Source organism: Camelus ferus, chromosome 2 (assembly GCF_009834535.1).
Source record: "Camelus ferus isolate YT-003-E chromosome 2, BCGSAC_Cfer_1.0, whole genome shotgun sequence".
NCBI classification, from domain to species: Eukaryota; Metazoa; Chordata; class Mammalia; order Artiodactyla; family Camelidae; genus Camelus; species Camelus ferus.
Genome location: NC_045697.1, coordinates 4,519,755 through 4,538,195, shown reverse-complemented (window position 1 = coordinate 4,538,195; position 18,441 = coordinate 4,519,755). Strand labels below are relative to the sequence as shown.

Here is an 18,441-nt window from a genome sequence, read left to right as displayed (position 1 = left end):
AACGATACTGCGGGTGAAGGTGGGAGTGGGGTTCTCTTTCTCAGATTTCTAACAATGCTGTTGCATTCATTTTGCAATAAATATTTTTAAATTTTAACTCTTTCACTGAGGTGAAATCCAATGGACACTACCAACCTTTCACTGTACGCAAACAAGACCACACTTGTGGTGAAATTAGCCTAAAATCTGTACTCACAATTGTGCGTTCAGACCCTGGCTTCAGTGACCCTGAATAATATATTTTGTCCACCCAGCCTCAGTTTCCTCTTCTGGAAAAGGGGATTGTATCATGCTGTGTGTCATAGGGTCCCAGGGAACAATGAGGGGGCCTGGGTGGGAGGGCAGCACTGAACCCTGTTATAAGCCTTAACCCCTTTTTGTCCCACCCCTGCCACAGATTCGGCCTCCCCTTCAGGAGCCCCACTTCTGCAGGATGGCGCATTCCCCGCTTCAGAGAACGGAGGACACAGCTCCCATTTCCCCCTCCAGGATGGCCTCAGCCCAGGCCCCAGCCACAGCGGCCCCTCCTCCTCACCACTCATGGTCCCCCCGGGCTGTCTGTCTCTCCCTTACATGGAGGGGTCTCCTACCCATCTTTCCCAGGCCTGGTGACCTTCTGGTTTTCATTGCCATGTACAACCATGTGTGGGTTATAAAGTGTTCTCTCTCAAGGGCTGGGGCCCCGCCTTCCTCCGCTTTCAACTCCCAGGACTTATATTACGGGCTGCATATGTCCCACTTAAATACATATGTTGAAGTCCTAACCCCAGTTCCTCTAGCAGGTGACTGTATTTGAAGACAGGGTCTTCACAAAGGTAATTAAGTTAAAATGAGATCATTAGGGCGGGCCCTAATCCAACACAGCTGCTGTCCTTCTAAGAGGGGAGGTTAGGGCACAGGCGGGCACAGAGCAAGCCGGTGTGAAGACACGGACAGAAGGCAGACAACGTCGAGCCCAGGAGAGAGGTCTCAGAAGGAACCAGCCCTGTCCACGCCTTGGTCTTGGACGTCGAGCCTCCAGGATGGTGAGAAAACAAATGTCCGTCGTTTAAGCCCCTCAGTCTGTGGGGTTTTGTTCTGGCAGCCCTAGAGGACTCGCACGACGGTGTGTGACACTTGGGAGGTAAGTGCAGGTCGTACGGTGAACCAGTGAATGGATGGCTGGGTGGGTGAATGGACAATCACGCAGACTGATACACACAGTAACAAAAGAATGTTTCTGATACGTGAATTTCCTCACGTGAAAAGTTTTACAAAGAGGAGAAAAAAAGGAAAGCTCATGTAAATACACATTGGATGACTTGCCTTTATTAAAATGAAGGAAAATACCAAAAAAAAAAAAAAAAAAAAAGGTGAAGGCCCAGATAAATCCAAGACACGTGGCTGCTGGGAGATCGGTAAACCTGTCCGCCCCGAGCCATAACGCTACTGCATTTCCATGCTGGGCTTCTCCTTTGACATACAGGCAAGGCCCCACCTCATTCTGCTGGCCTAGGTATCAAAAAAGAGCCCGGGCTTTGGACAAAGACCTGGATTCAAATGCCCTGGACCATGTCGGTTCCATCAGGGAGACAGAGTGCACGCCAGGGGGTTCAGCAGTGAGAATCAAACACAGGGAATCTGCCTCACAGATGACAGAAGAGCTGAGAGGCCAGACAGAGGTGACAGGTGACCCAGGATTAGCTCCTGCTGGGAGCCACTTCTTCCCCTCGGGCTGGAAGGACACGCAGAGAGGAGGTGGTGATACTGGGGTCCAGGAGCAGGACCACAGAGGAAGCTGAAAGCACGACTGGTTTGCAGCCCTGGTTGGAGACGTCACCCGGTGCAGAAGAGAGGGGACAGTACCCTGGCTTCTCCCTTCCTCCTCCCTTCTGTGCCTCCCACTGGCTGGACCCAGCTGGAAGCCAGCAAGCAAGGGAGCCTGGGAAACAGGCTCAGCCCCTGTGACACAGAGCGGAGGACAGGAAAGACAGAGAGGGCACTGAGGGCCAGGGACTGTGACGGGCAGCTTATGTACCATAGGTTCGCCTGCAGCCCCGGCCGTAGAAACGATTCAACCCACCATTCTAACACGATCCTGACACCCCAGGACGTGTTACGTGCGCAAGGAAGAGGTCCAAATGGCATATTTACCTGCTCCTCAGCCCAGACTCTGACATCACGTACTTGTCTACGGCTGCCAACAACTTCTGCTCAGAGGATTCCAGCTGCTTCCTGAGCCTTCCCGTATGGAGGTCTGGGCTTCGGGCTACTCCTTCTGGAAGACATCCCTGCTCCTCGTCGCTATCGTCTGCGTCCTGGAAGATCCAGGACGTGTCAATCTTCACATCAACGTTCATTACATCAAACCCATCGCTGCTGGGGGCTCTGACAATGTAGCTGAAACTTTTTTCAGTCCGTCCTTTAGCCGTTGGCTCCATCCCATACATAGTTCATGGACCAAGACTTAATACAATTGAGTGAGTTTGCAACACAGACCTTCTGGAGATTTCGAGGTGGCTGCAATGCCTTCAGATTGCGCAGGAAAATATCCTTTGAGGAGGGCAAGAACAGTGGATTATTTATGAGTGGGGGACTCGGGTTTCACCTGCACAAACGTCATACAATATGAATGAGAGCCTCTCGTTTTACAAGCAGCATGCCAGCACTCACCCCAAGTGGAAGAGTCACTTAGAATGAAAAATGTCACAATATGTACAAAGAGGGAAGATGAGATTTCCCGGCAGGACCACCCGCGTGTCCTACGTTCTCGGCAGCGACGCGCAGGCTTTCGCCCTGGAATGGATGGAGTTCTAACCCCCTCTCTGCGTGCAGCGAACGTTTACCACAGGCCTGGACTTCTCTAAGGGAAGAGAAAGGGGAACTAGCCTGGCACTGGGTCACCTCACCTTATCTAGTCCAGTCCTCCTGGAAGCCCTATGAGGTGGCCGTTGTCATAACCATTTTACAGGTGATGAAACAGGGGTTCTGGAAGGTGTCCCCGGCCCCACAGATGGGAAGTGGCAGAGTTAGGATTCAAATCCTGGTCTGAACCAAAAATCGAGGGGTCAGGAATGAACTAAGACCGCAAACAGGAGGAAACACATCCCACAGCGGGGGTAGGCAGGAGGGACTCTGAGGCCGGGTAGATGGCCTTGGAATCACAGCTGGCTGGGGTGGGCAGAAGGCTTCTCCAGGCAGGAAGAGCCTCAGAACCAAAGCCCCAGGGCAGAGTCAGGCAAGGCGAAGGGAGTGGGGTGGTCGGGTTGGGCTCACCCAGGGCACATACCGAAGGGGGAAATGAAGACCCAGGACAGAAGGTGGCTTGGGGCTGTATCCCCGTGGGCTTTGAGCTCCGGGATGTGGGCTGTGGCATCTCTTTTGGGGCAGTAGGGGGTCCTGGAGTGTTTAGAGCCAGGGAGGGGCCTGATCAGATCTTACTTTGAGGCTGGAGCACGGTAGGGGTGCAGGAGCCAGAGCCGAGGCAACTGGCCATGGAGGAGGAGCCAGTGCAATAAATTGGCCTGGTGCAGAGTGGTGCAGGGACAAACAGAAGTGGAAATGAAGAGACTTCATTCTCCCTGTTAGACATGATGGAAGAGACTCGCCCTGCCCTTTCCTTAGAGCATTTACTTTGGAAAACGTAGTTCTTTCCTAATCTCTTTGAAATATCTGCAAATCCTTTGAAAAGCTAAAGAAGACTTTTGCAGGTTTTCTGACCCAGGAATGTCTTTCTGAGTGTCCTGGGAACCATCTCTTTGGAATGTAAACATCCATGGAAAACAAAAGCCTATCTCCCAGTTTCCGTGGGAGGGGAGGATCCCAATTTTGTGGTCCTCTGGCTCCAAGCTGCAAAATTACCTCCTGTCATAAAGATAGGAGAAACTGAAATTCCCATTTTCCTTTATAGAAAAATTAATACACACAAAGGGTCACCCCAATGGCCCGGTGGCTTTCAGGTGACCTGTGTGTCACAAATGGTGCAGCCAAGTTCTCTTATCTGAGAACAAATTGTAGTGTATCACAAGGACCGGTACGAATGCCCTGGCTAATCATGGGTGAGATTCCTTTCCATCTTTGCAAATCTCTAGGCGGATGGCCTGTGATGCACATTGCATTCTGGTTTGATGCTCATTAGATAATGAAACTGTTATCTTTCTTGTCTACCTTTGGGGACAGGTTGTCTGGGTTGGGGGAAGATTGTGTCTTCAAGTCTATTTCCCTGATAGTGGCCACGGGGTAGGGTGGCTCAGGGGGCAACAGACACAGAGTGGTCAGAGGCAGCAGGGTGGGGACTGGCTCAGAGGGGGTGCATGGGGCAGCTCAGATCTCAGGCACTTCCCAGATGGAATCCTGGCCAAATCACTTAACCAATCATAAAAGGGCAGGGGGGTGAAAATAGCACCAAGGTCAACAGCTGCTGGGGGGTCGGTGAGCTGCCGCGGGCAAAGCACTCTGGCTGCAGCGGGCAGGCTGTTCGGAGGTGGGCAGAGGCAACGCCATGCGGTTCCAGGTTGCCTGCCCGGGCCGTGTGCAGCTCTGCCTCTTCCGTGCTGAGATCTCAGACAGTTAAGGCCCTCAGGAAATGAGGCAAACGGCAGCCCCCTCCCTGCCATCCTGCGTCACTTGGCTCTCAAGGGCCGGGTCCTGTGTCTGGCGCGGTGAGCCCCCAGGGATGACCGCCACCAGGCGCATCCTCCAGGAGGAGGGTTGACTGACGGCTGACTGGCGGCAGAGGGGCCACCTGGAAGACCACTGCCAGACCTGCAAGGAGGGGGAAGCAGGGATTCTAGCCCCTTTGATGGGAGCAGCCGGAGGGAAGGCGCATGCTCCCTCCTCCCTCCGGGACAGGCCAAGGGCATCTGAGCCCCGGGGCCTCTGCCTGGGGATGGGTCTTCAGACTCTTTTTGGATAAGTAACTAGTCTGTGGGGTTCATCTGAAACGAGCCTTCAGGCTCTGAGGGAGAAGGACGGGAAAGGCCTGCCCGTGGATTATCACCCCTGCAGGCTTCTCAGGGCTGGAGACCTGGGGAAGGGGACACGTGGCCGCCCGGAGCAGGTGTAAGGACAGGGCCTTGCACCCTCAGCACCTCGGTGAGGTGAGGTTCTTCAAGGCTGAGGGGGGTCACAGGAAGGACGCAGAACCTGGCCGAGAGCGGGGCTCTGGGGCCACTTAAGGTGTGATGGCAGCCCCAGAGAGATGACAGGGGGAGGTGGGGAGGAAGGTAGGAGGGGAGAGGGGGGAAGGGAGGGGAGAGGGAGGTAGGGGAGGGAGGGGGAGGGGGAAGGAGTGAGGGGAGGGGTGAAGCGGTGAGGGGTGAGTTGGGAGGGGAGGAGAGGGGTGAGGAGTGAAAGGTGGAGGGGAAGGGTGAAGAGAGGAGGGGAGGGGGAGGAGGGGGAGGGTGGGGAAGGGGAGGAGTGAGGGCGGGGGGGGGGAGGGGAGGAAGTGAGGATGAGGAGCCGGGAACAGCTCAGAGCCAGAGAGTAGCATCACCGGTTAGGAAGTCAGCCCGAGTTCCCTTCATCCCTCTGGTAGCTCTGTGAGGAGGGTGGGGGTCAAGGGTGGCCCCAGCCCCACTTTCCGTGAGAAAGGGCCAGTTCAGCTGAGCCTGCAGCTCTTCTCCCCTGGAAACCACACCTGCCTGGGAGCTGACTGCGTCACTAGGCAACAGCCTCAACCTCTGCCCTGAGCGGTGAGCTGGCCTGGGCACCCCACGCTGTGGGGGACGCATCAGTGCGTGAGCTCACGTCTGGTGGGCCGCCGGGGGTACAGTGGCTCCTGTGACCAGGCCTGTCCCTTGCCGAAACCTTGGAAGCCATGCCTGGGGCTGCCACAAGAAATACTGGCTCCTACTGGGGACTTTGGGTTTCTAAGCTGGGGCAGCCCCCGCACCCACTCCCTCACACCTGAGCATCTCCAGGGGGCTGGATGGTCTCCGCTGAGGACGACTCCCACAGCGATGCACTGATGCTGCCTGCCGCGCCTCCTGCCAGTGTCTGAGAGTCTTGTGGGTCTAACTGTCCAGCTGCGCCCCACGAGACCTCTTGTGAGGTGGGCATGGGGACTATCACCCCATTCCACAGATGAAGATATTAAGACTTGGAGCGGCAAGTACTTGGCCGGCGTCCACTGCAGGGAAGTAGCTGTCTGAAAGTGGACCCGGATGGGTCTGTTTTCTAAGCCACCGCCATTCGCATCCCATTGTCTGAGTGGGAGGGCAGAGTGGACAGACGTCGGGCAGGAGGGCGTGAGGACCACGCTCCTACCACAGGGAGAGGATGAACACTTTGTGTTGTGGGAACAGCTTCCCAGAGACCTTCAAGTGCCTCCCAGACTTCTGCCTGCGGAGTCAGCAAAGCAAGGCTTCCTTGTGCTTCTTGGGCCCAGAGAAAGCAGGTGTGCTTTTCATTTTCACTGACTGCGTGGTTCTACGTTCCCAGTGCTACCTGGAGGCTCAGATGCCTCCTTTTTTGAAGCCAAGACATCAGTTCATTTGCTTTTGGTTACCAAATGTGGGAAAGTCATGGGGGCTGGTGTGGCGGTGCTTTGGGTTTAGATTTTAAAAGAGAACGGTCACTTCTCATCTGTCTCGGGTGCATGTTTGCATAGAGCCCCATAATCTTTTGGTTTGGTCTGGACATCCCTCCCCATCTGGCTGGGTGCCCCTTCTGCACTGAGCTCCACGTCCTTCTTCATCCTTGGATTTGTCCTTCTGAGAACTGTCAGCTTTTCTGTTGGATTCCCTCCTCCCTTGATTCCTTCGGGCCTGAATTTCAGTCATTTTCATCTTCCCATGGGTTTTTCTCACTAGAATTGCTTCTGCAGCCCAACAAACACAGAGCAGTGAATCTTCCCATCCTTGGGATCAATCCAGTCTTTGCCTTTGGCTTCTTCTTCCGACTGACGCAGCTATCCTTTCCTTCACATTCACTACCTTCTATTTCACTTGATCTATTTTGATTCCAAAAGTCTTGCTTCCAAAAGGTTGGGGGAGGACAGTTGTATGCCCAGGCGCCTTCCCCTGACGATGCTCCCGCACCCAACTGCTCACCCTAGAATAACAACAGCAACAATAAGTAAAAAAGTAACTTCTGTTCTCCGGGGTTCCCTCCTGGGCTGGACTCCCACCAGCTGGTGTCCTGCCCTCCTTGGCGGCTGCGCCCCATTTGTTCTCCTGGGAGGCTTGGTTCAGAGGCCAGTCTCCTGAGATCAGGAAGGACTGCCTCCTTCTCCGTGGCTGTGAGACAGGGGAGCTGGTCTCAGACTGCTGCAGAAGGAGCCTCATTCCCCGCAGGTGCTCCAGGGGTCATTCCACAGCCCAGCATTCCTTCCTTGCCGGCCCCTTGCAAATTACAACCCAGATGCAAGACAGCGTGGTCTAAAAGGGGGTGTGTGTCCACTTCTCAGTCCTCGTTGTACATGGCCCCAGGCACAGTCAGGCTCTGGGCCATTCACGGTGTCACCCCCACAAGAGTGAGGGAGCCCAGGGCTTCTCCCGTGTAAATCTGAGGTCCTGGGGTCCACCTTCCACAGTGGGTGAGGCTCCAGCCCTCTCTCTCTGGCCGCCAGCTGCCAAATCCAGCTGCACACGGATCTGGAGGGTTTTGATGACGGGCTTGACTTTGGGTTCAGATCGCAGGACGTTTGCAAGTCACTCTGGCTGACAGACCCCAGGTTGCACAGGGCACAGTTCGTGGAGACATATGTACATAGTCAGTGTCTAGCCAGGCACGCACACCCTGGCCAGGGGAGGCATGCCATGCGGGGACAAGGATGCAGACCTGTCCCCAGACAGTGCAGTGGCTTTCCACTCATTCAGTTTCTAGTAATTGCACTTGGTTTCCTGGTGTTCAGGTCTCTGCCCCTTGGGCTCTTGAAGGTGCCACAGTGGGGACTCGGAGGTGGCCCTGAGCTTGACAAATTCCCCATTGCCCCTGCAGAGCTCCCACAGCTCAGCCCAGCCAGAGATCCTAAGTGTGCCTCTTTGAGCTGTCATCAAGTATCCATGAATTCTGGTTTCAGTCTCTGGGCTTGGAATAGCTTGTTTTGCTGCTGAATTTTGGTTTGAACGGGGTGGGGGTTGCCATAGGACTCAGTTTATTCCATAAACTCTTTTTCTATCCTGGAAAATTAAAAAATAATTGGAAATGACACAAGAACCAAGGGTTAAAATGGTTGGAGAAGCCCCTGGCTTATCTGCCCTCACCTGTCCCCATCACTGTCCTGACCTCTCCAGCTGAGCCCACAGAGTGACCTCCCCGGACAATCCAGGGAAAGAGGAAACAGGTTCAGATCACCCATCCTCCGGCACCCACCCTGCAACCTCCAGTCTGATGAGCCCTGTGGTCATTCCTTTATTTGCTGCACTAGCACCGAATGAATGTCGACCATGTGCCAAGTGCTGTCCTAGGACCTGGGGCACCGAGGATCCAAGAAAAGCCCCCGTGTGCAGGGGTCAGGCTCAGGACTGTCCACAAGGATATCAGTCAAGCATGGGAGCTCAGCCTGGGGGTCTGGGTGGCCAGTGGGCTGCGGTCACCCCCAGAGCACACAGGGCCCTCACTTGGGCTGAATTCAGGGGCTGATCTCAACACCTCAGGCCATGATGGGCACTCAGAACTGGGAGAACTGGGGAGGGGCTGGGTGCCAGAGCAGGAACTCAGGATGAGACACGCAGGGCCCAATGACCAGAGCAGGGACCAGCCGGCATCAAAGCCAGACATGGGGCCAAGGGCGGGGGGAGGGGCAAGGCAGGGCGCTTGGGCCCTTTGTACAAGCTTCTGGGGCATTTTGTATGCAGCTCATGGACTTGCCCGCCAGCCCGCAGCTCCTGCAGACCCCTGACCCCACAGGCCCACTCCGGTCTGGACCCTATGGCGAATTTACTGGCCCACAGCCAATACAGCCAAAATACAAAGAACCTTTGGGGAAAAAAATAACCCCCCTCTCAAGATCAAACACAACAGGGGACACAAGGTCCCTACTGTCCATTCTTAGTCACAGGCAGCTCCCTGATCTTTCTCCCGGGGTGGACCTCGCCGGGGACCCCCAGTGATGCCCAGGGAGCCTGAAGCTGAGCGGTCCCCCACAAGGCCACCTTCCCCGGTGCCCCATCTCTCAAGGAACGTTCCAGTCAGAGCTGGGAGGAAATCTCATTTTTTAGAAAAATCATCATTTTGACCAGTGAAGGTGAAAGGATACCCACCCGAGTGCTCGGCTCACGGAAGTCATCAAGGCCACAGAATGAATGCTAGTGAGAAAAACAAAAAAAGGAACAAAAACTATAACATAAGACCAAAAGAAAATGAGGAGGGGGGAAAAAGAAAAGAAAAGAAGATGTGAGATATGAGGTATGGAACTCAGTGACAGCATCGCACAAGAGCGCGGCACGGGGGTCGGGCTCGGAAAGAAGCGTGGGATGTGCGCGGGCTTTGGGGGCTGGTTCACCTGAGAAGCCGACCCCGCGGAGCTCCACGCCCCGGGCGGGTCCACCCCTACACCCAGCCCAAACATCCGGCTAACGCAGACGGGGGCATGTACGCGGCGGACCGGGCTGTTTTGGTGTTGAGGTGTGGCTTTCTTGAAGAACCCGGGCAGGACGGTGCACCCAGGGGAAGGGCCCTCCGATGGTGGTGGCTGATGGCTCCCGTGACATGCGCACCAGGGTCAGGGAAGATCCCGGCCAGGCCCCACATCCTCCAGTCCAGCCTGCGGACAAACAGGACCCCTCCCCCTAGGCCATCCCTGCCCACTCTCCCAGGGGAGCCCCTGGTTACAGTCGTTTTATGCCACTTGATCAGCCTACTTTAAAAAGAAAAAACCAGTAGCAGAAGAGTGGCCTGAAAGTAATGAGAAAGGACACAGGCCTGTCTGAAAGCCGAGGCCTTCCCTTAGCTTACCGATGACTTGCTTTGTTCAAAAAGAACTGCTGGTGAGTAGGTGAAACCTGTCTGAGCCGTATCTGGGGCTTTTGAAAGTAATTCTCCCCTGCCCCTCCGTCCCTGCGCCCAAAATAAAGTAACAGCTCCCCTAACTTATTATTTTAAAAATGAAAATCCAAACAGCCACCAAATTGTAAACAGATTGTCGAATCACTAGAAGAATCACCTAGCTACATGGGACTCTGAGGCCCGGGAGGGGGAAGGCCTTGCCAAGACCACCCCGTGGGGTGGGGCAGGGAAAGCTCCTTACTCCTCTCTGTGGTGGTTGGAGTTCTTTTTCCATGAGCCCAAGCCAGCAGTGCCCAAGGGGAACTCCTTGAAAAATATTTGAGACACCCTTGGCCCCTCAAAACAGCCCTGGAAGCTGGTGGGGGGCACCTGCCAGCTGGGGACTCTAGGAATCTGCGTAAATGGAATTCCCACGGGGTTTCCAGGGCACTGGCAGCGGCCCCGCCCAATCCCCAGGGCAGATCCTGCAGCCCTGCCCCTCTGCTGCCCCTCTGAGGACCCTGCCAGTGGTGCAGGCTGCGAGGCCCGAGGCTCCAGGTACAGATGGGAAGACGCTTTAACCTGAATAAAAACCGACCCTCAGGATAGAAAGGGGAGGAAGCTTCTAAAGCTGGTGCAGCATCTGAAGAGCTGTCCTACGTCTCTGAACCCTTGTGTTTGATTCCCCCCAGGACAGAGCAGGCTGTCATCCCACGTGTACACAGCCCCGAGACTGCCTTCTGGAGCCTTTCGTGGCTTTGGAGCCGCTTTGTCCACAGAATGAGTCGATGTCCTCCCTCCAAAGACCAGCCCCAGGCACCTGAAGCTCAGAAATGCCCTTTCTCTTTTTCTTCGGGGTGACGGCACATCACCCTTCAAGCTTCCTGGGGCACATCCCCAATGGACACCCCCAGATGGGGTCAAAGCCCTTCACCCGTTCCCACGTGTGAGCTTACCTCTGTGATATGAAGTGTGCAATTGTGGGTCTTCTCTCTACTCATCTATTACTTGTCCTGCAAACATTTGATGGGCCCTATTCTGTGGCAAGAACTATCTTGGAGTCAGAGATGAGTAAAAGCTGGCCCCTGAGCTCAAGGAAGCCGTGCTCACCGGGCGGGTGGACAGAAAGTGGTAAGTGCCACGAAGATGCGCACACATGAACCCCCTGGTCTGGACCAAGAGCGCGGGGGCGGGGGGACGGCAATGGCGAGGTGGCTGTGACCTGCCTGGAGATCCAACTCTCCCTTCCCAGCTGTGAGAGCGTGGGCAAGTGTCTGAGTCTTTCTCAGGCTCAGGTTTCTCGCCTGTAAGATGGTAATAACTAGGGAGACACCGGGGCAGGGTGTCCACATGTGACAGGCCAGTCTCACTTTCTACTGGGAGGGAAGACCCTTCCAAGAACACTTGCTAATTTTTGGCGTGTATGTCATTTAAGGTTTGGCAGACACGTCATTTAAGTCCATGGGAGGTAACCAATGTCTATGATCGGATTATCGCTCACAAAAGGAGGTCACCTCATCCTTCCTGGCGAGGTAGTGTCAGAGGGGTTCAGTGGAAGGTCTTTTACGAAAATAAAGGACACCCTCCTCCTCCCCCAACCTGAAGCTGATCCCGGGCCGTCCTTTGCTCCCTAGAAGAGTACTGACAGGCTCCTCATCTCTTGGAGGCCTCTTTGGGAGGAACGAGCAGAGAAGAGAGGGCTGGACACAGAGCCGATTCTCTGGGCTTCATGAAACTGACTGGAGGAAGGAAACTACTTCAGGCTAGTGGCTCCTGGCAAGAAGCCCTGTGGCCCGCGCTCGCACCGCCTACCTTTTCCTCCAGCTCTTTTAGGTGGCGCCTCTGGGCCTCCAGCTTACCCTCCAGTTCTCGGATTCTCTGAAACACATTAGGTTCTGCATCAAAAAAAGTAAAATTTCCAGGTTCCAACCCTATGCTTCATTGTTTACCGCAGGGCAGCCCACAAGCAGTGCATACAAATACTAAGTGGGCAGCTCGGCCAAGTTTTGTCCACGGGCAGGCCCGTCTCTCCACCCCCTGGATCAAGAGCAAGGCCTCCCCAGCACCCAGGAGGCTCCCGCAGGCCCCACGGGATGCCGTTCTGACCTCCATCACTAGAGGTAGGTGTCCCCTGTTCTTGACGTGCATAGCAGTGGAAGTATGCAATGTGTATCCTTGGACAGGGTCTTCATAAAGCCCGAACGTCAAGGCTAGACCAAGACACGGAGGTGCTCTGGGCGGCTAATGAAGATCGTGGATTCGAAGTAGCATCAAATGATGTACTTGTTCAAGATTTATTTACCGGGAGCCTGGGAGCTGAGACCGAGGAAGTGAGTGCCGGCAGTAGGCATGCCTGCAGCGTCCACCCAGATTCTTAGAAGCCCCCTTAGCTCTTGGTTTAGGATGACCAACTGTCCCAGTTTGCCCGGGACATTCCTGGTTTTAGCCCTGAAAGTCCAGAGTCTGGAGAAACCCCTCAGTCCTGGGCAAACAGGGACAGTTGGTCACCTACTTGGCCAGTGTCCTCTGGGGTTCACACCCACCCTCGGCGGCTTATCAGTCCGTTCCATCCAGTTCCGCACAGCATTCCACCCGGGGGCGGGGGGCAGGGGCTGGCAAGTGTGCCCTTGTCCAGTTTGCCGTGTGTCCAATAGCACTTCGTCACCCTTCAAGGGCTGGTACCCCGGGCAGCTGCCCAGCTGGCTGCAGCCTCGCCAGACCTGATGCAGGTGGAGACCTCACTCCTTGGGGGACACTGTCAGGCTGAAGGGCAGGCAATTCCGGTCAGCCAGAACTAAGCATGTGGACCCCTCATCGGGCCCCAGGAAGCCTCCTATGCATTGATTCCTCAAACTCAGGTCGGCATCACCTGAAGGCCTTGCTGGTCCCCGGGGCCCCGCTCCAGGGTTTCTGACTCAGCAGTTCTGGGGTGGAGCCTGAGAGGCTGTATTTCCTGATTCCCGGGTGATGCAGACACTACTGGTCCAGGGACTTCACTCTGAGAACCATCACTGTGGGCATACCCACCCACTCATCGAACATGCCTCAGCTGGCCCGGGGCCTCGCGGAGTCTGTGGTCCAATCAGACTCAGACTATGGCGTTACGCAAATACACAGACGGTGCACTGGATGAGCACAGGTGTTGTGGAGAAAGGCAGGCAGGGGCAGGGAAGGGATGGGGTGCTGTCTTATCTGGGTGTCCAGGGAAGGTCGCACAGCAGAGAAATAAGGAGTGTAAGCAGCTGAGGTGCGGGCTGGGGGGCCCAGAGGAGGCACAGAGCCCAGCGCGTGGCGGTTTTCCAGGTGCAGAAGAGGGAAGGAAACTTCAGGCGGAAGGAATGGTGTCTGCCCTCAGCTGGGGTGCAGGGTTGGGGAGCAGAGCTCAGAGAGTCTGGAATGTCCCAATGAGAAGCCTGAAGATCTGGGGGTGTCCTGGGAGCTAGTGAAGGGTTTTAAGCAGGGAGATGATGAGATGTAGATTTTGGAAAGGTCACGCTGGGCAGCAAAGCAGAGGATGGACTGGCACAGAAGAGACGTGAAAAATACTTCTGCTCTCAGATGTGTGGCCTTGGGTAAGTGATTCAACCCCTACGGCCTTGGTTTCCTTATCTGTAAATTGGGGGTCATAGTGGCACCCACATCTGAGGGTTTAAGCAAATCCATGCAAAATGAATGCAAACTCATTTCCTTACAAAGCCAAACAAGTCATGGGACCTTGCTATGGACTGAATTGCACCCCCCGCCCCCCCAGTTCTGTATCGAAGCCCTAACCCCCAGTGTGACTGTATTTGGAGACAGGGTTATAAGGTTAAATGAGGTCACAGGGTTGGGCCCTCACCTGGTAGGATTGGTGGTCTTATAAGAAAAGGATGTTCTCTCTCTCCCTCCGTCTTCGCCCTGCTCTAGCCCCTCTCCGTTCACCTTACCACCTGGGGTCACAGAGAGAAGGCGGCCATCTGCAAGCCGGGAAGAGAGCCCTCACCAGCAACCGAAACAGCCAGGGGCTTGACTTTAGACATCCAGCCTCTGCTGTCGAAGCCACGCCGTCTGTGGTGTTTGGTTTTGGCAGACACTTAGACCCATTTGTAAATCACAGCTGTGTCTCTCTAAGACTAACTAACATTTGACAACTTTAACTTGCACAGAAGTCACCTGGGAATCCTGTTAAAGGCAGTAACAGGATTCAGTAGGTCTGGGGTGGGGCCAGCCCCCAGCTGACATCCATGGACCACACTCAGCAGCCAGGGTTGGACAGAACAGGAGGCTGCCCTGAGTGTTGACATCTATGTGTGTTATTATGAAAAAGGAGACCCCCTTCCACCGGCCACCTCCCGGCACCAGGCGCTCAGTAATCGACCTGCACGTCTCATCAATGCCTCAGAACGATGTATCATCCAATACCGGCTGATACCAGTGCAATTCAGTAAGAGTGAGGGCAGCCTCCCTATACAAGGGGAGGAAGGGTGTCTACCATTGACCTTCAGTAGAATTCTCAACTAATCTGAAAATGATGCCGAGATAAAGGAAAAGCCATTTCCAGAGCTGGGTCGAGCTCTTAATCACCTTTCCCCGTGCAGGTACGTGCAATGGACCGGACAGGCCAAGGGGAGTATATGAGGAAGTGATTTGTCCCTGCGATCTTACACAAACACTCAGAAACCCCTGTATTTTAAATGACTTTCTTCTCTAAGGGAAGCCAGTCCTCCAGCTGCCCACGCAGGCCACATGGCTTGCTTTCAGTCCTTTTAAAAATATTATCTTGTAGGGGAGATGTAATTAAGTTTGTTTGTTTGTTTTTAATGGAGGTACCGGGGATTGAACCCAGGACCTTGTGCATGCTAGGCACGTGCTCTACCACTGAGCTATATCCACCCTCCACCTAAAAATATGGCCTTTAAATTCTCTTTTTTGGGTTTGTTGTTTTTTTTGGGGGGGTGGTGGGAGGCATTAGGTTTATTTATTTAGTTTTTTTAATGGAAGTACTAGGGATTGAACCCGGGACCTCATGTATGCTAAGCACGTGCTCTACCACTGAGCTACACCCTATACCTTCCCCAACTTCCTGCTTTTTTCTTTTCTTAAAAAAATCACTTGAGTCCCTTTCCCCATTTCTCTTAGCCTGTGGGTCACGGTGTTTTCCCGTGCGGCATGGCCACACGCGGCGTTGCCCTTGGTCTTCAGGGTGTGCTCGCTGGCCCATCATACGTTCAGACTTAGACTGTAACCAGCACCTTCATGAAATCTGGAGCCTCAGGTGAGTAATGACTTTTTGGTTCAAATACACAAATGGTCTGCTTTCAGCTGGATTTGTGGAATGCGAAATCAACCCCTTCATTCACATTTAGTCAGCAAGTCTCGAAAACAAGGCCCAGGGCTGGGCATGAGCTAAATCAGGCCCCAGCTCAGGGCCCCGCGGGCCCTGTTCCTGAGACACCCGCTCACAGTCTACACTCACGGGGCAGTAATAACAGCCGCCTGCCCTGCTGAGAGCACTTCACACGGACTAGTTCACTGAAATAAGCAGGTATCATTACCATCCCCAAGAAGAATGTGAGGCCCAGAGAGATTAAGTCACTGGTCCAAGGCCACACAGCTAATAAGTGGGAGGACAGGGTTCTAAGCTAGGCTGCCTGGTCCCAGGGTCTGTGTTTTCAACCACTGCTACCCCAGCGGTGACTGCACTGCTGTGCTGCTGTCTGAAATGCTGCTCCCCTGACGCCCGCCTGGCTTCTATTTATCCTCAAAACTTGGCTCAGCTGGGCCCTCCCCTGGGAAGGGACCCCCACCCCCTCACCCCTCCACACTTTGTGCCCACTGACTGCAGACCCCAGCCACACTAAATGGTCAGGATCTGTTCCGTGTTTGGGCTCCCCACCCACCGTCGGCTGGGGCCACCTCAGGTGACTTCACTAGCAATGTGTGACCATAACTGAGATGGTTCAGTGACAGTGTCTTTGGATGCAAACACCCCATGCCTGTAGCCCTGTGCAAGATCTCGTTTGATGGTAACTGGCCATAAGTCCCTCCTTTTTTGCCCCCCACCTCTCCCCCACCCACCTCTTCCCTGCAAATGCCCCTTCCTGGATCTCCCTATAATGCTCATCATCATCACTGCAAATTCTCCATCTCCATCCTGCTGGGGCCCCGCCCCTATCTGCCAAGACCCTGCCCCTAACTGCCAGGTCCAGCCCTTACCTCCCTGGCCCCGCCCCTACCCGCCAGCTCCCACCCCTACCTCCACGGCCCCGCCCCTGCCCGCCAGGTCCCGCCCCTACCTCCACGGCCCCGCCTCTACCTGCTGGGCCTGCTGCAGCATCTCCATGCGCTCCCGCAGGATCTGGCTGTCGAACTCCCGGCTTTGCCGCAGGATCTGCCTGCGCACCTTCTCCACAGCCGCCTGCAGGTCCTCCCGCTGGCCCTCGCTCAGCGCCTCGCTGGCCCTCCGCCCCGGCTCCTGCTGCAGCGCGTTGTACAGAGTGGCCTCCAGCTCCTGGATTTTCTGAGTGGCCCAAATCACACAGACAGTGGGAGGTCACAGAGGGGTGAACAGTAACCACTGGGACCCTGCAGCCGAGGGAAGCCAAGGGGGCGTGGGGTCTCGGGCAGGGAGGGGAGGTGTGTGGGGCCAGAAGTCACGGGGGTGGTCGTAGGGGGTTGAGGGAGCCCCTTTCAGCCCCGTGCACACAGCTTTGAGTCCATGTCCTACATCATTCACTCAAGATGCCCTACTCTGTAACAGAGGGGGTCAGGGCAACAAGTAGTCGTGACCGCCCCTAAAATGTGATTCAGCTGGTTTTGATTTTATCCTTGCCCCGACCTGAGGAACAAGTCTCCCCTTTTATCATGAATATAGTGGGGAAATGTCTCAAACTGCAGGCACTTGGCGTTCAGCTATCTGGGTAGGAATGCCATTTCAACCTGAAGGAAACAGGCAGTGTTCTCCTTGCTGCCTCCCCCGGGAAAGCAAGACCTCCCTGGTCAGCAAAGCACATGAGAGATCAGTGGCCACGGGAGGGACCCTTGTGAAAGTTCAGAGTTTTGATCATGAGAGGAAGTTATTTCTTTTCAACTTTATGACAAGACACTTCAGCATAGTGACCCGATAGGAATATTTAGGGACAAAAAGAGAATCCCCTCCTTCTCTGCCTCCCTAACTCCCACCCGCAACCCTTGCTGGAATGGCTCCTTCTCTTCCCAGGATGCTGGAGACCAAGCACCACTTTTGATGGAAGTTGCCAGGAAGAGGCAGGAGGCAGCTGGAGGCAGGGGGCCAACGCGGGCGGCCCTCTGCGGCTGTGGCCGCCTGCTCTTTGCAGCCTCCTCTGCCTTTGTCCAGCTGTGCTAACTCCCCAGAGGAATTCTGGGTCCGGCAGGCCGGGATCAACTTTGGCCAGCAGGCACAGGCTTCCCCTCTCCTGACCCAGTGGTCGTCCCTGGGAAACACAGCCAGGGGTCCACGTGGAACTCCCAGCCCTGGGGATTCAAGCCAAGAGCCTGGACACGAAGGGCCAAGGGTGATGGTGAAGGGGGCCAGCCTTGACTCCCAGAATCTCCCACCCATGCTAAGCCCAGCCACCTGCTCTCTGTCTGCATGGAAGTGGGGGTTGGAAGGTGACTTTTGGTTATTGACTTAGGTACAAACCCACTCTGTAAAATGGTTGTAACTGCAAACGATCTGGGCAAAGGTTTGCCCCAGGCTTTGCACAAAGAGCAGCAAAGAACTTCAAAGCCTCTCTGCTGTGGGGATGTCCTAGAAATGCCCCCTCTCCCGTTATGTCAGTCCCCCTCCAAGGGGGAACTTCCCCTCAGTGCCAGAACCACTCAGCCTTGAGCGTCCTCAAAGCCGTGTGACCTATGAGCCCGAACGTGATCCCTCAGCTTAGTCCTCAGGAAGCCGGGAGCCAGCTCCGTGCCCAGGCGCGATGTTCCACAGGACCTCACAGCAAGCCAGTTCTGTTCTGATCACCCATCACCCGACCTCTGCTCACTGCTTTGCCTCTGTGTTCCTTTGTGACTGTCTCTTTTTGCTCTTTATGGTAAAACTTGCTTTGGTTTTTAAGCATAAATAAATATTAATAAGAAAAAAGTTTCTTTTCATTCATCTGGAATGATTACTAGAACTGAATTAGCATGTCTAAAGAAGCCATCCAGCTAAGGAAATATTTTTGAAAACTCATGACTGGTTTAGAAAACTCGACAACGTATCTGTACGGTCATTCCAGTTGCGACTCTGCGGATGGGGCTGGGGCTGTGCCCACGCAGCCCTGCGAGGACCCCAGACGCGGCCTCGGCCCCGAAGGGAAGAGCAGCCTCTAGTCCAACCCACTTCCGGTCCTACCAGGTAAGCCTGGTCAAGGGCTTGCTTCCTGTAGTCCAGCTCCTCCTCCAGGTAGCCCTTCTGCCTGCTGAACAGGTCCTGGAAAAGAGGAGGCGCCCGAGGTCAGATCAGCGCGAGAGCCCGTCACCCCGCAGCCCTTCCGAGCCGACCCACTCACACTTGCTAGAGAGTGACTGTCGCACTGAAGGGGGGAC

At 55.0% G+C, this 18,441-nt stretch overlaps 2 protein-coding genes across 2 annotated transcripts in view; both read right to left on the bottom strand.

Annotated features, from left to right (window-relative positions):
* C2H4orf50 (chromosome 2 C4orf50 homolog) overlaps positions 1-7,456 on the bottom strand; it is an 86,595-nt gene extending 79,139 nt beyond the window's left edge. The window contains exons 1-2 of the mRNA XM_032493719.1: positions 5,887-7,456; positions 2,134-2,532 (exon numbers count right to left, since the gene is read on the bottom strand). Of these exons, the coding sequence (XP_032349610.1) occupies positions 2,134-2,429 (296 nt within the window). The 5' untranslated portion in view covers positions 2,430-2,532; positions 5,887-7,456. The remainder of the gene's footprint in view (positions 1-2,133; positions 2,533-5,886) is intronic.
* Positions 7,457-7,475: 19 nt separating this feature from the next.
* Positions 7,476-18,441, bottom strand: part of JAKMIP1 (janus kinase and microtubule interacting protein 1) — a 113,266-nt gene continuing 102,300 nt past the window's right edge. Inside the window, 5 exon segments of the mRNA XM_032493730.1 lie at positions 7,476-8,102; positions 9,186-9,261; positions 11,722-11,787; positions 16,205-16,408; positions 18,248-18,325. Coding sequence (XP_032349621.1) covers positions 9,211-9,261; positions 11,722-11,787; positions 16,205-16,408; positions 18,248-18,325 — 399 coding nt within the window. The 3' untranslated portion in view covers positions 7,476-8,102; positions 9,186-9,210.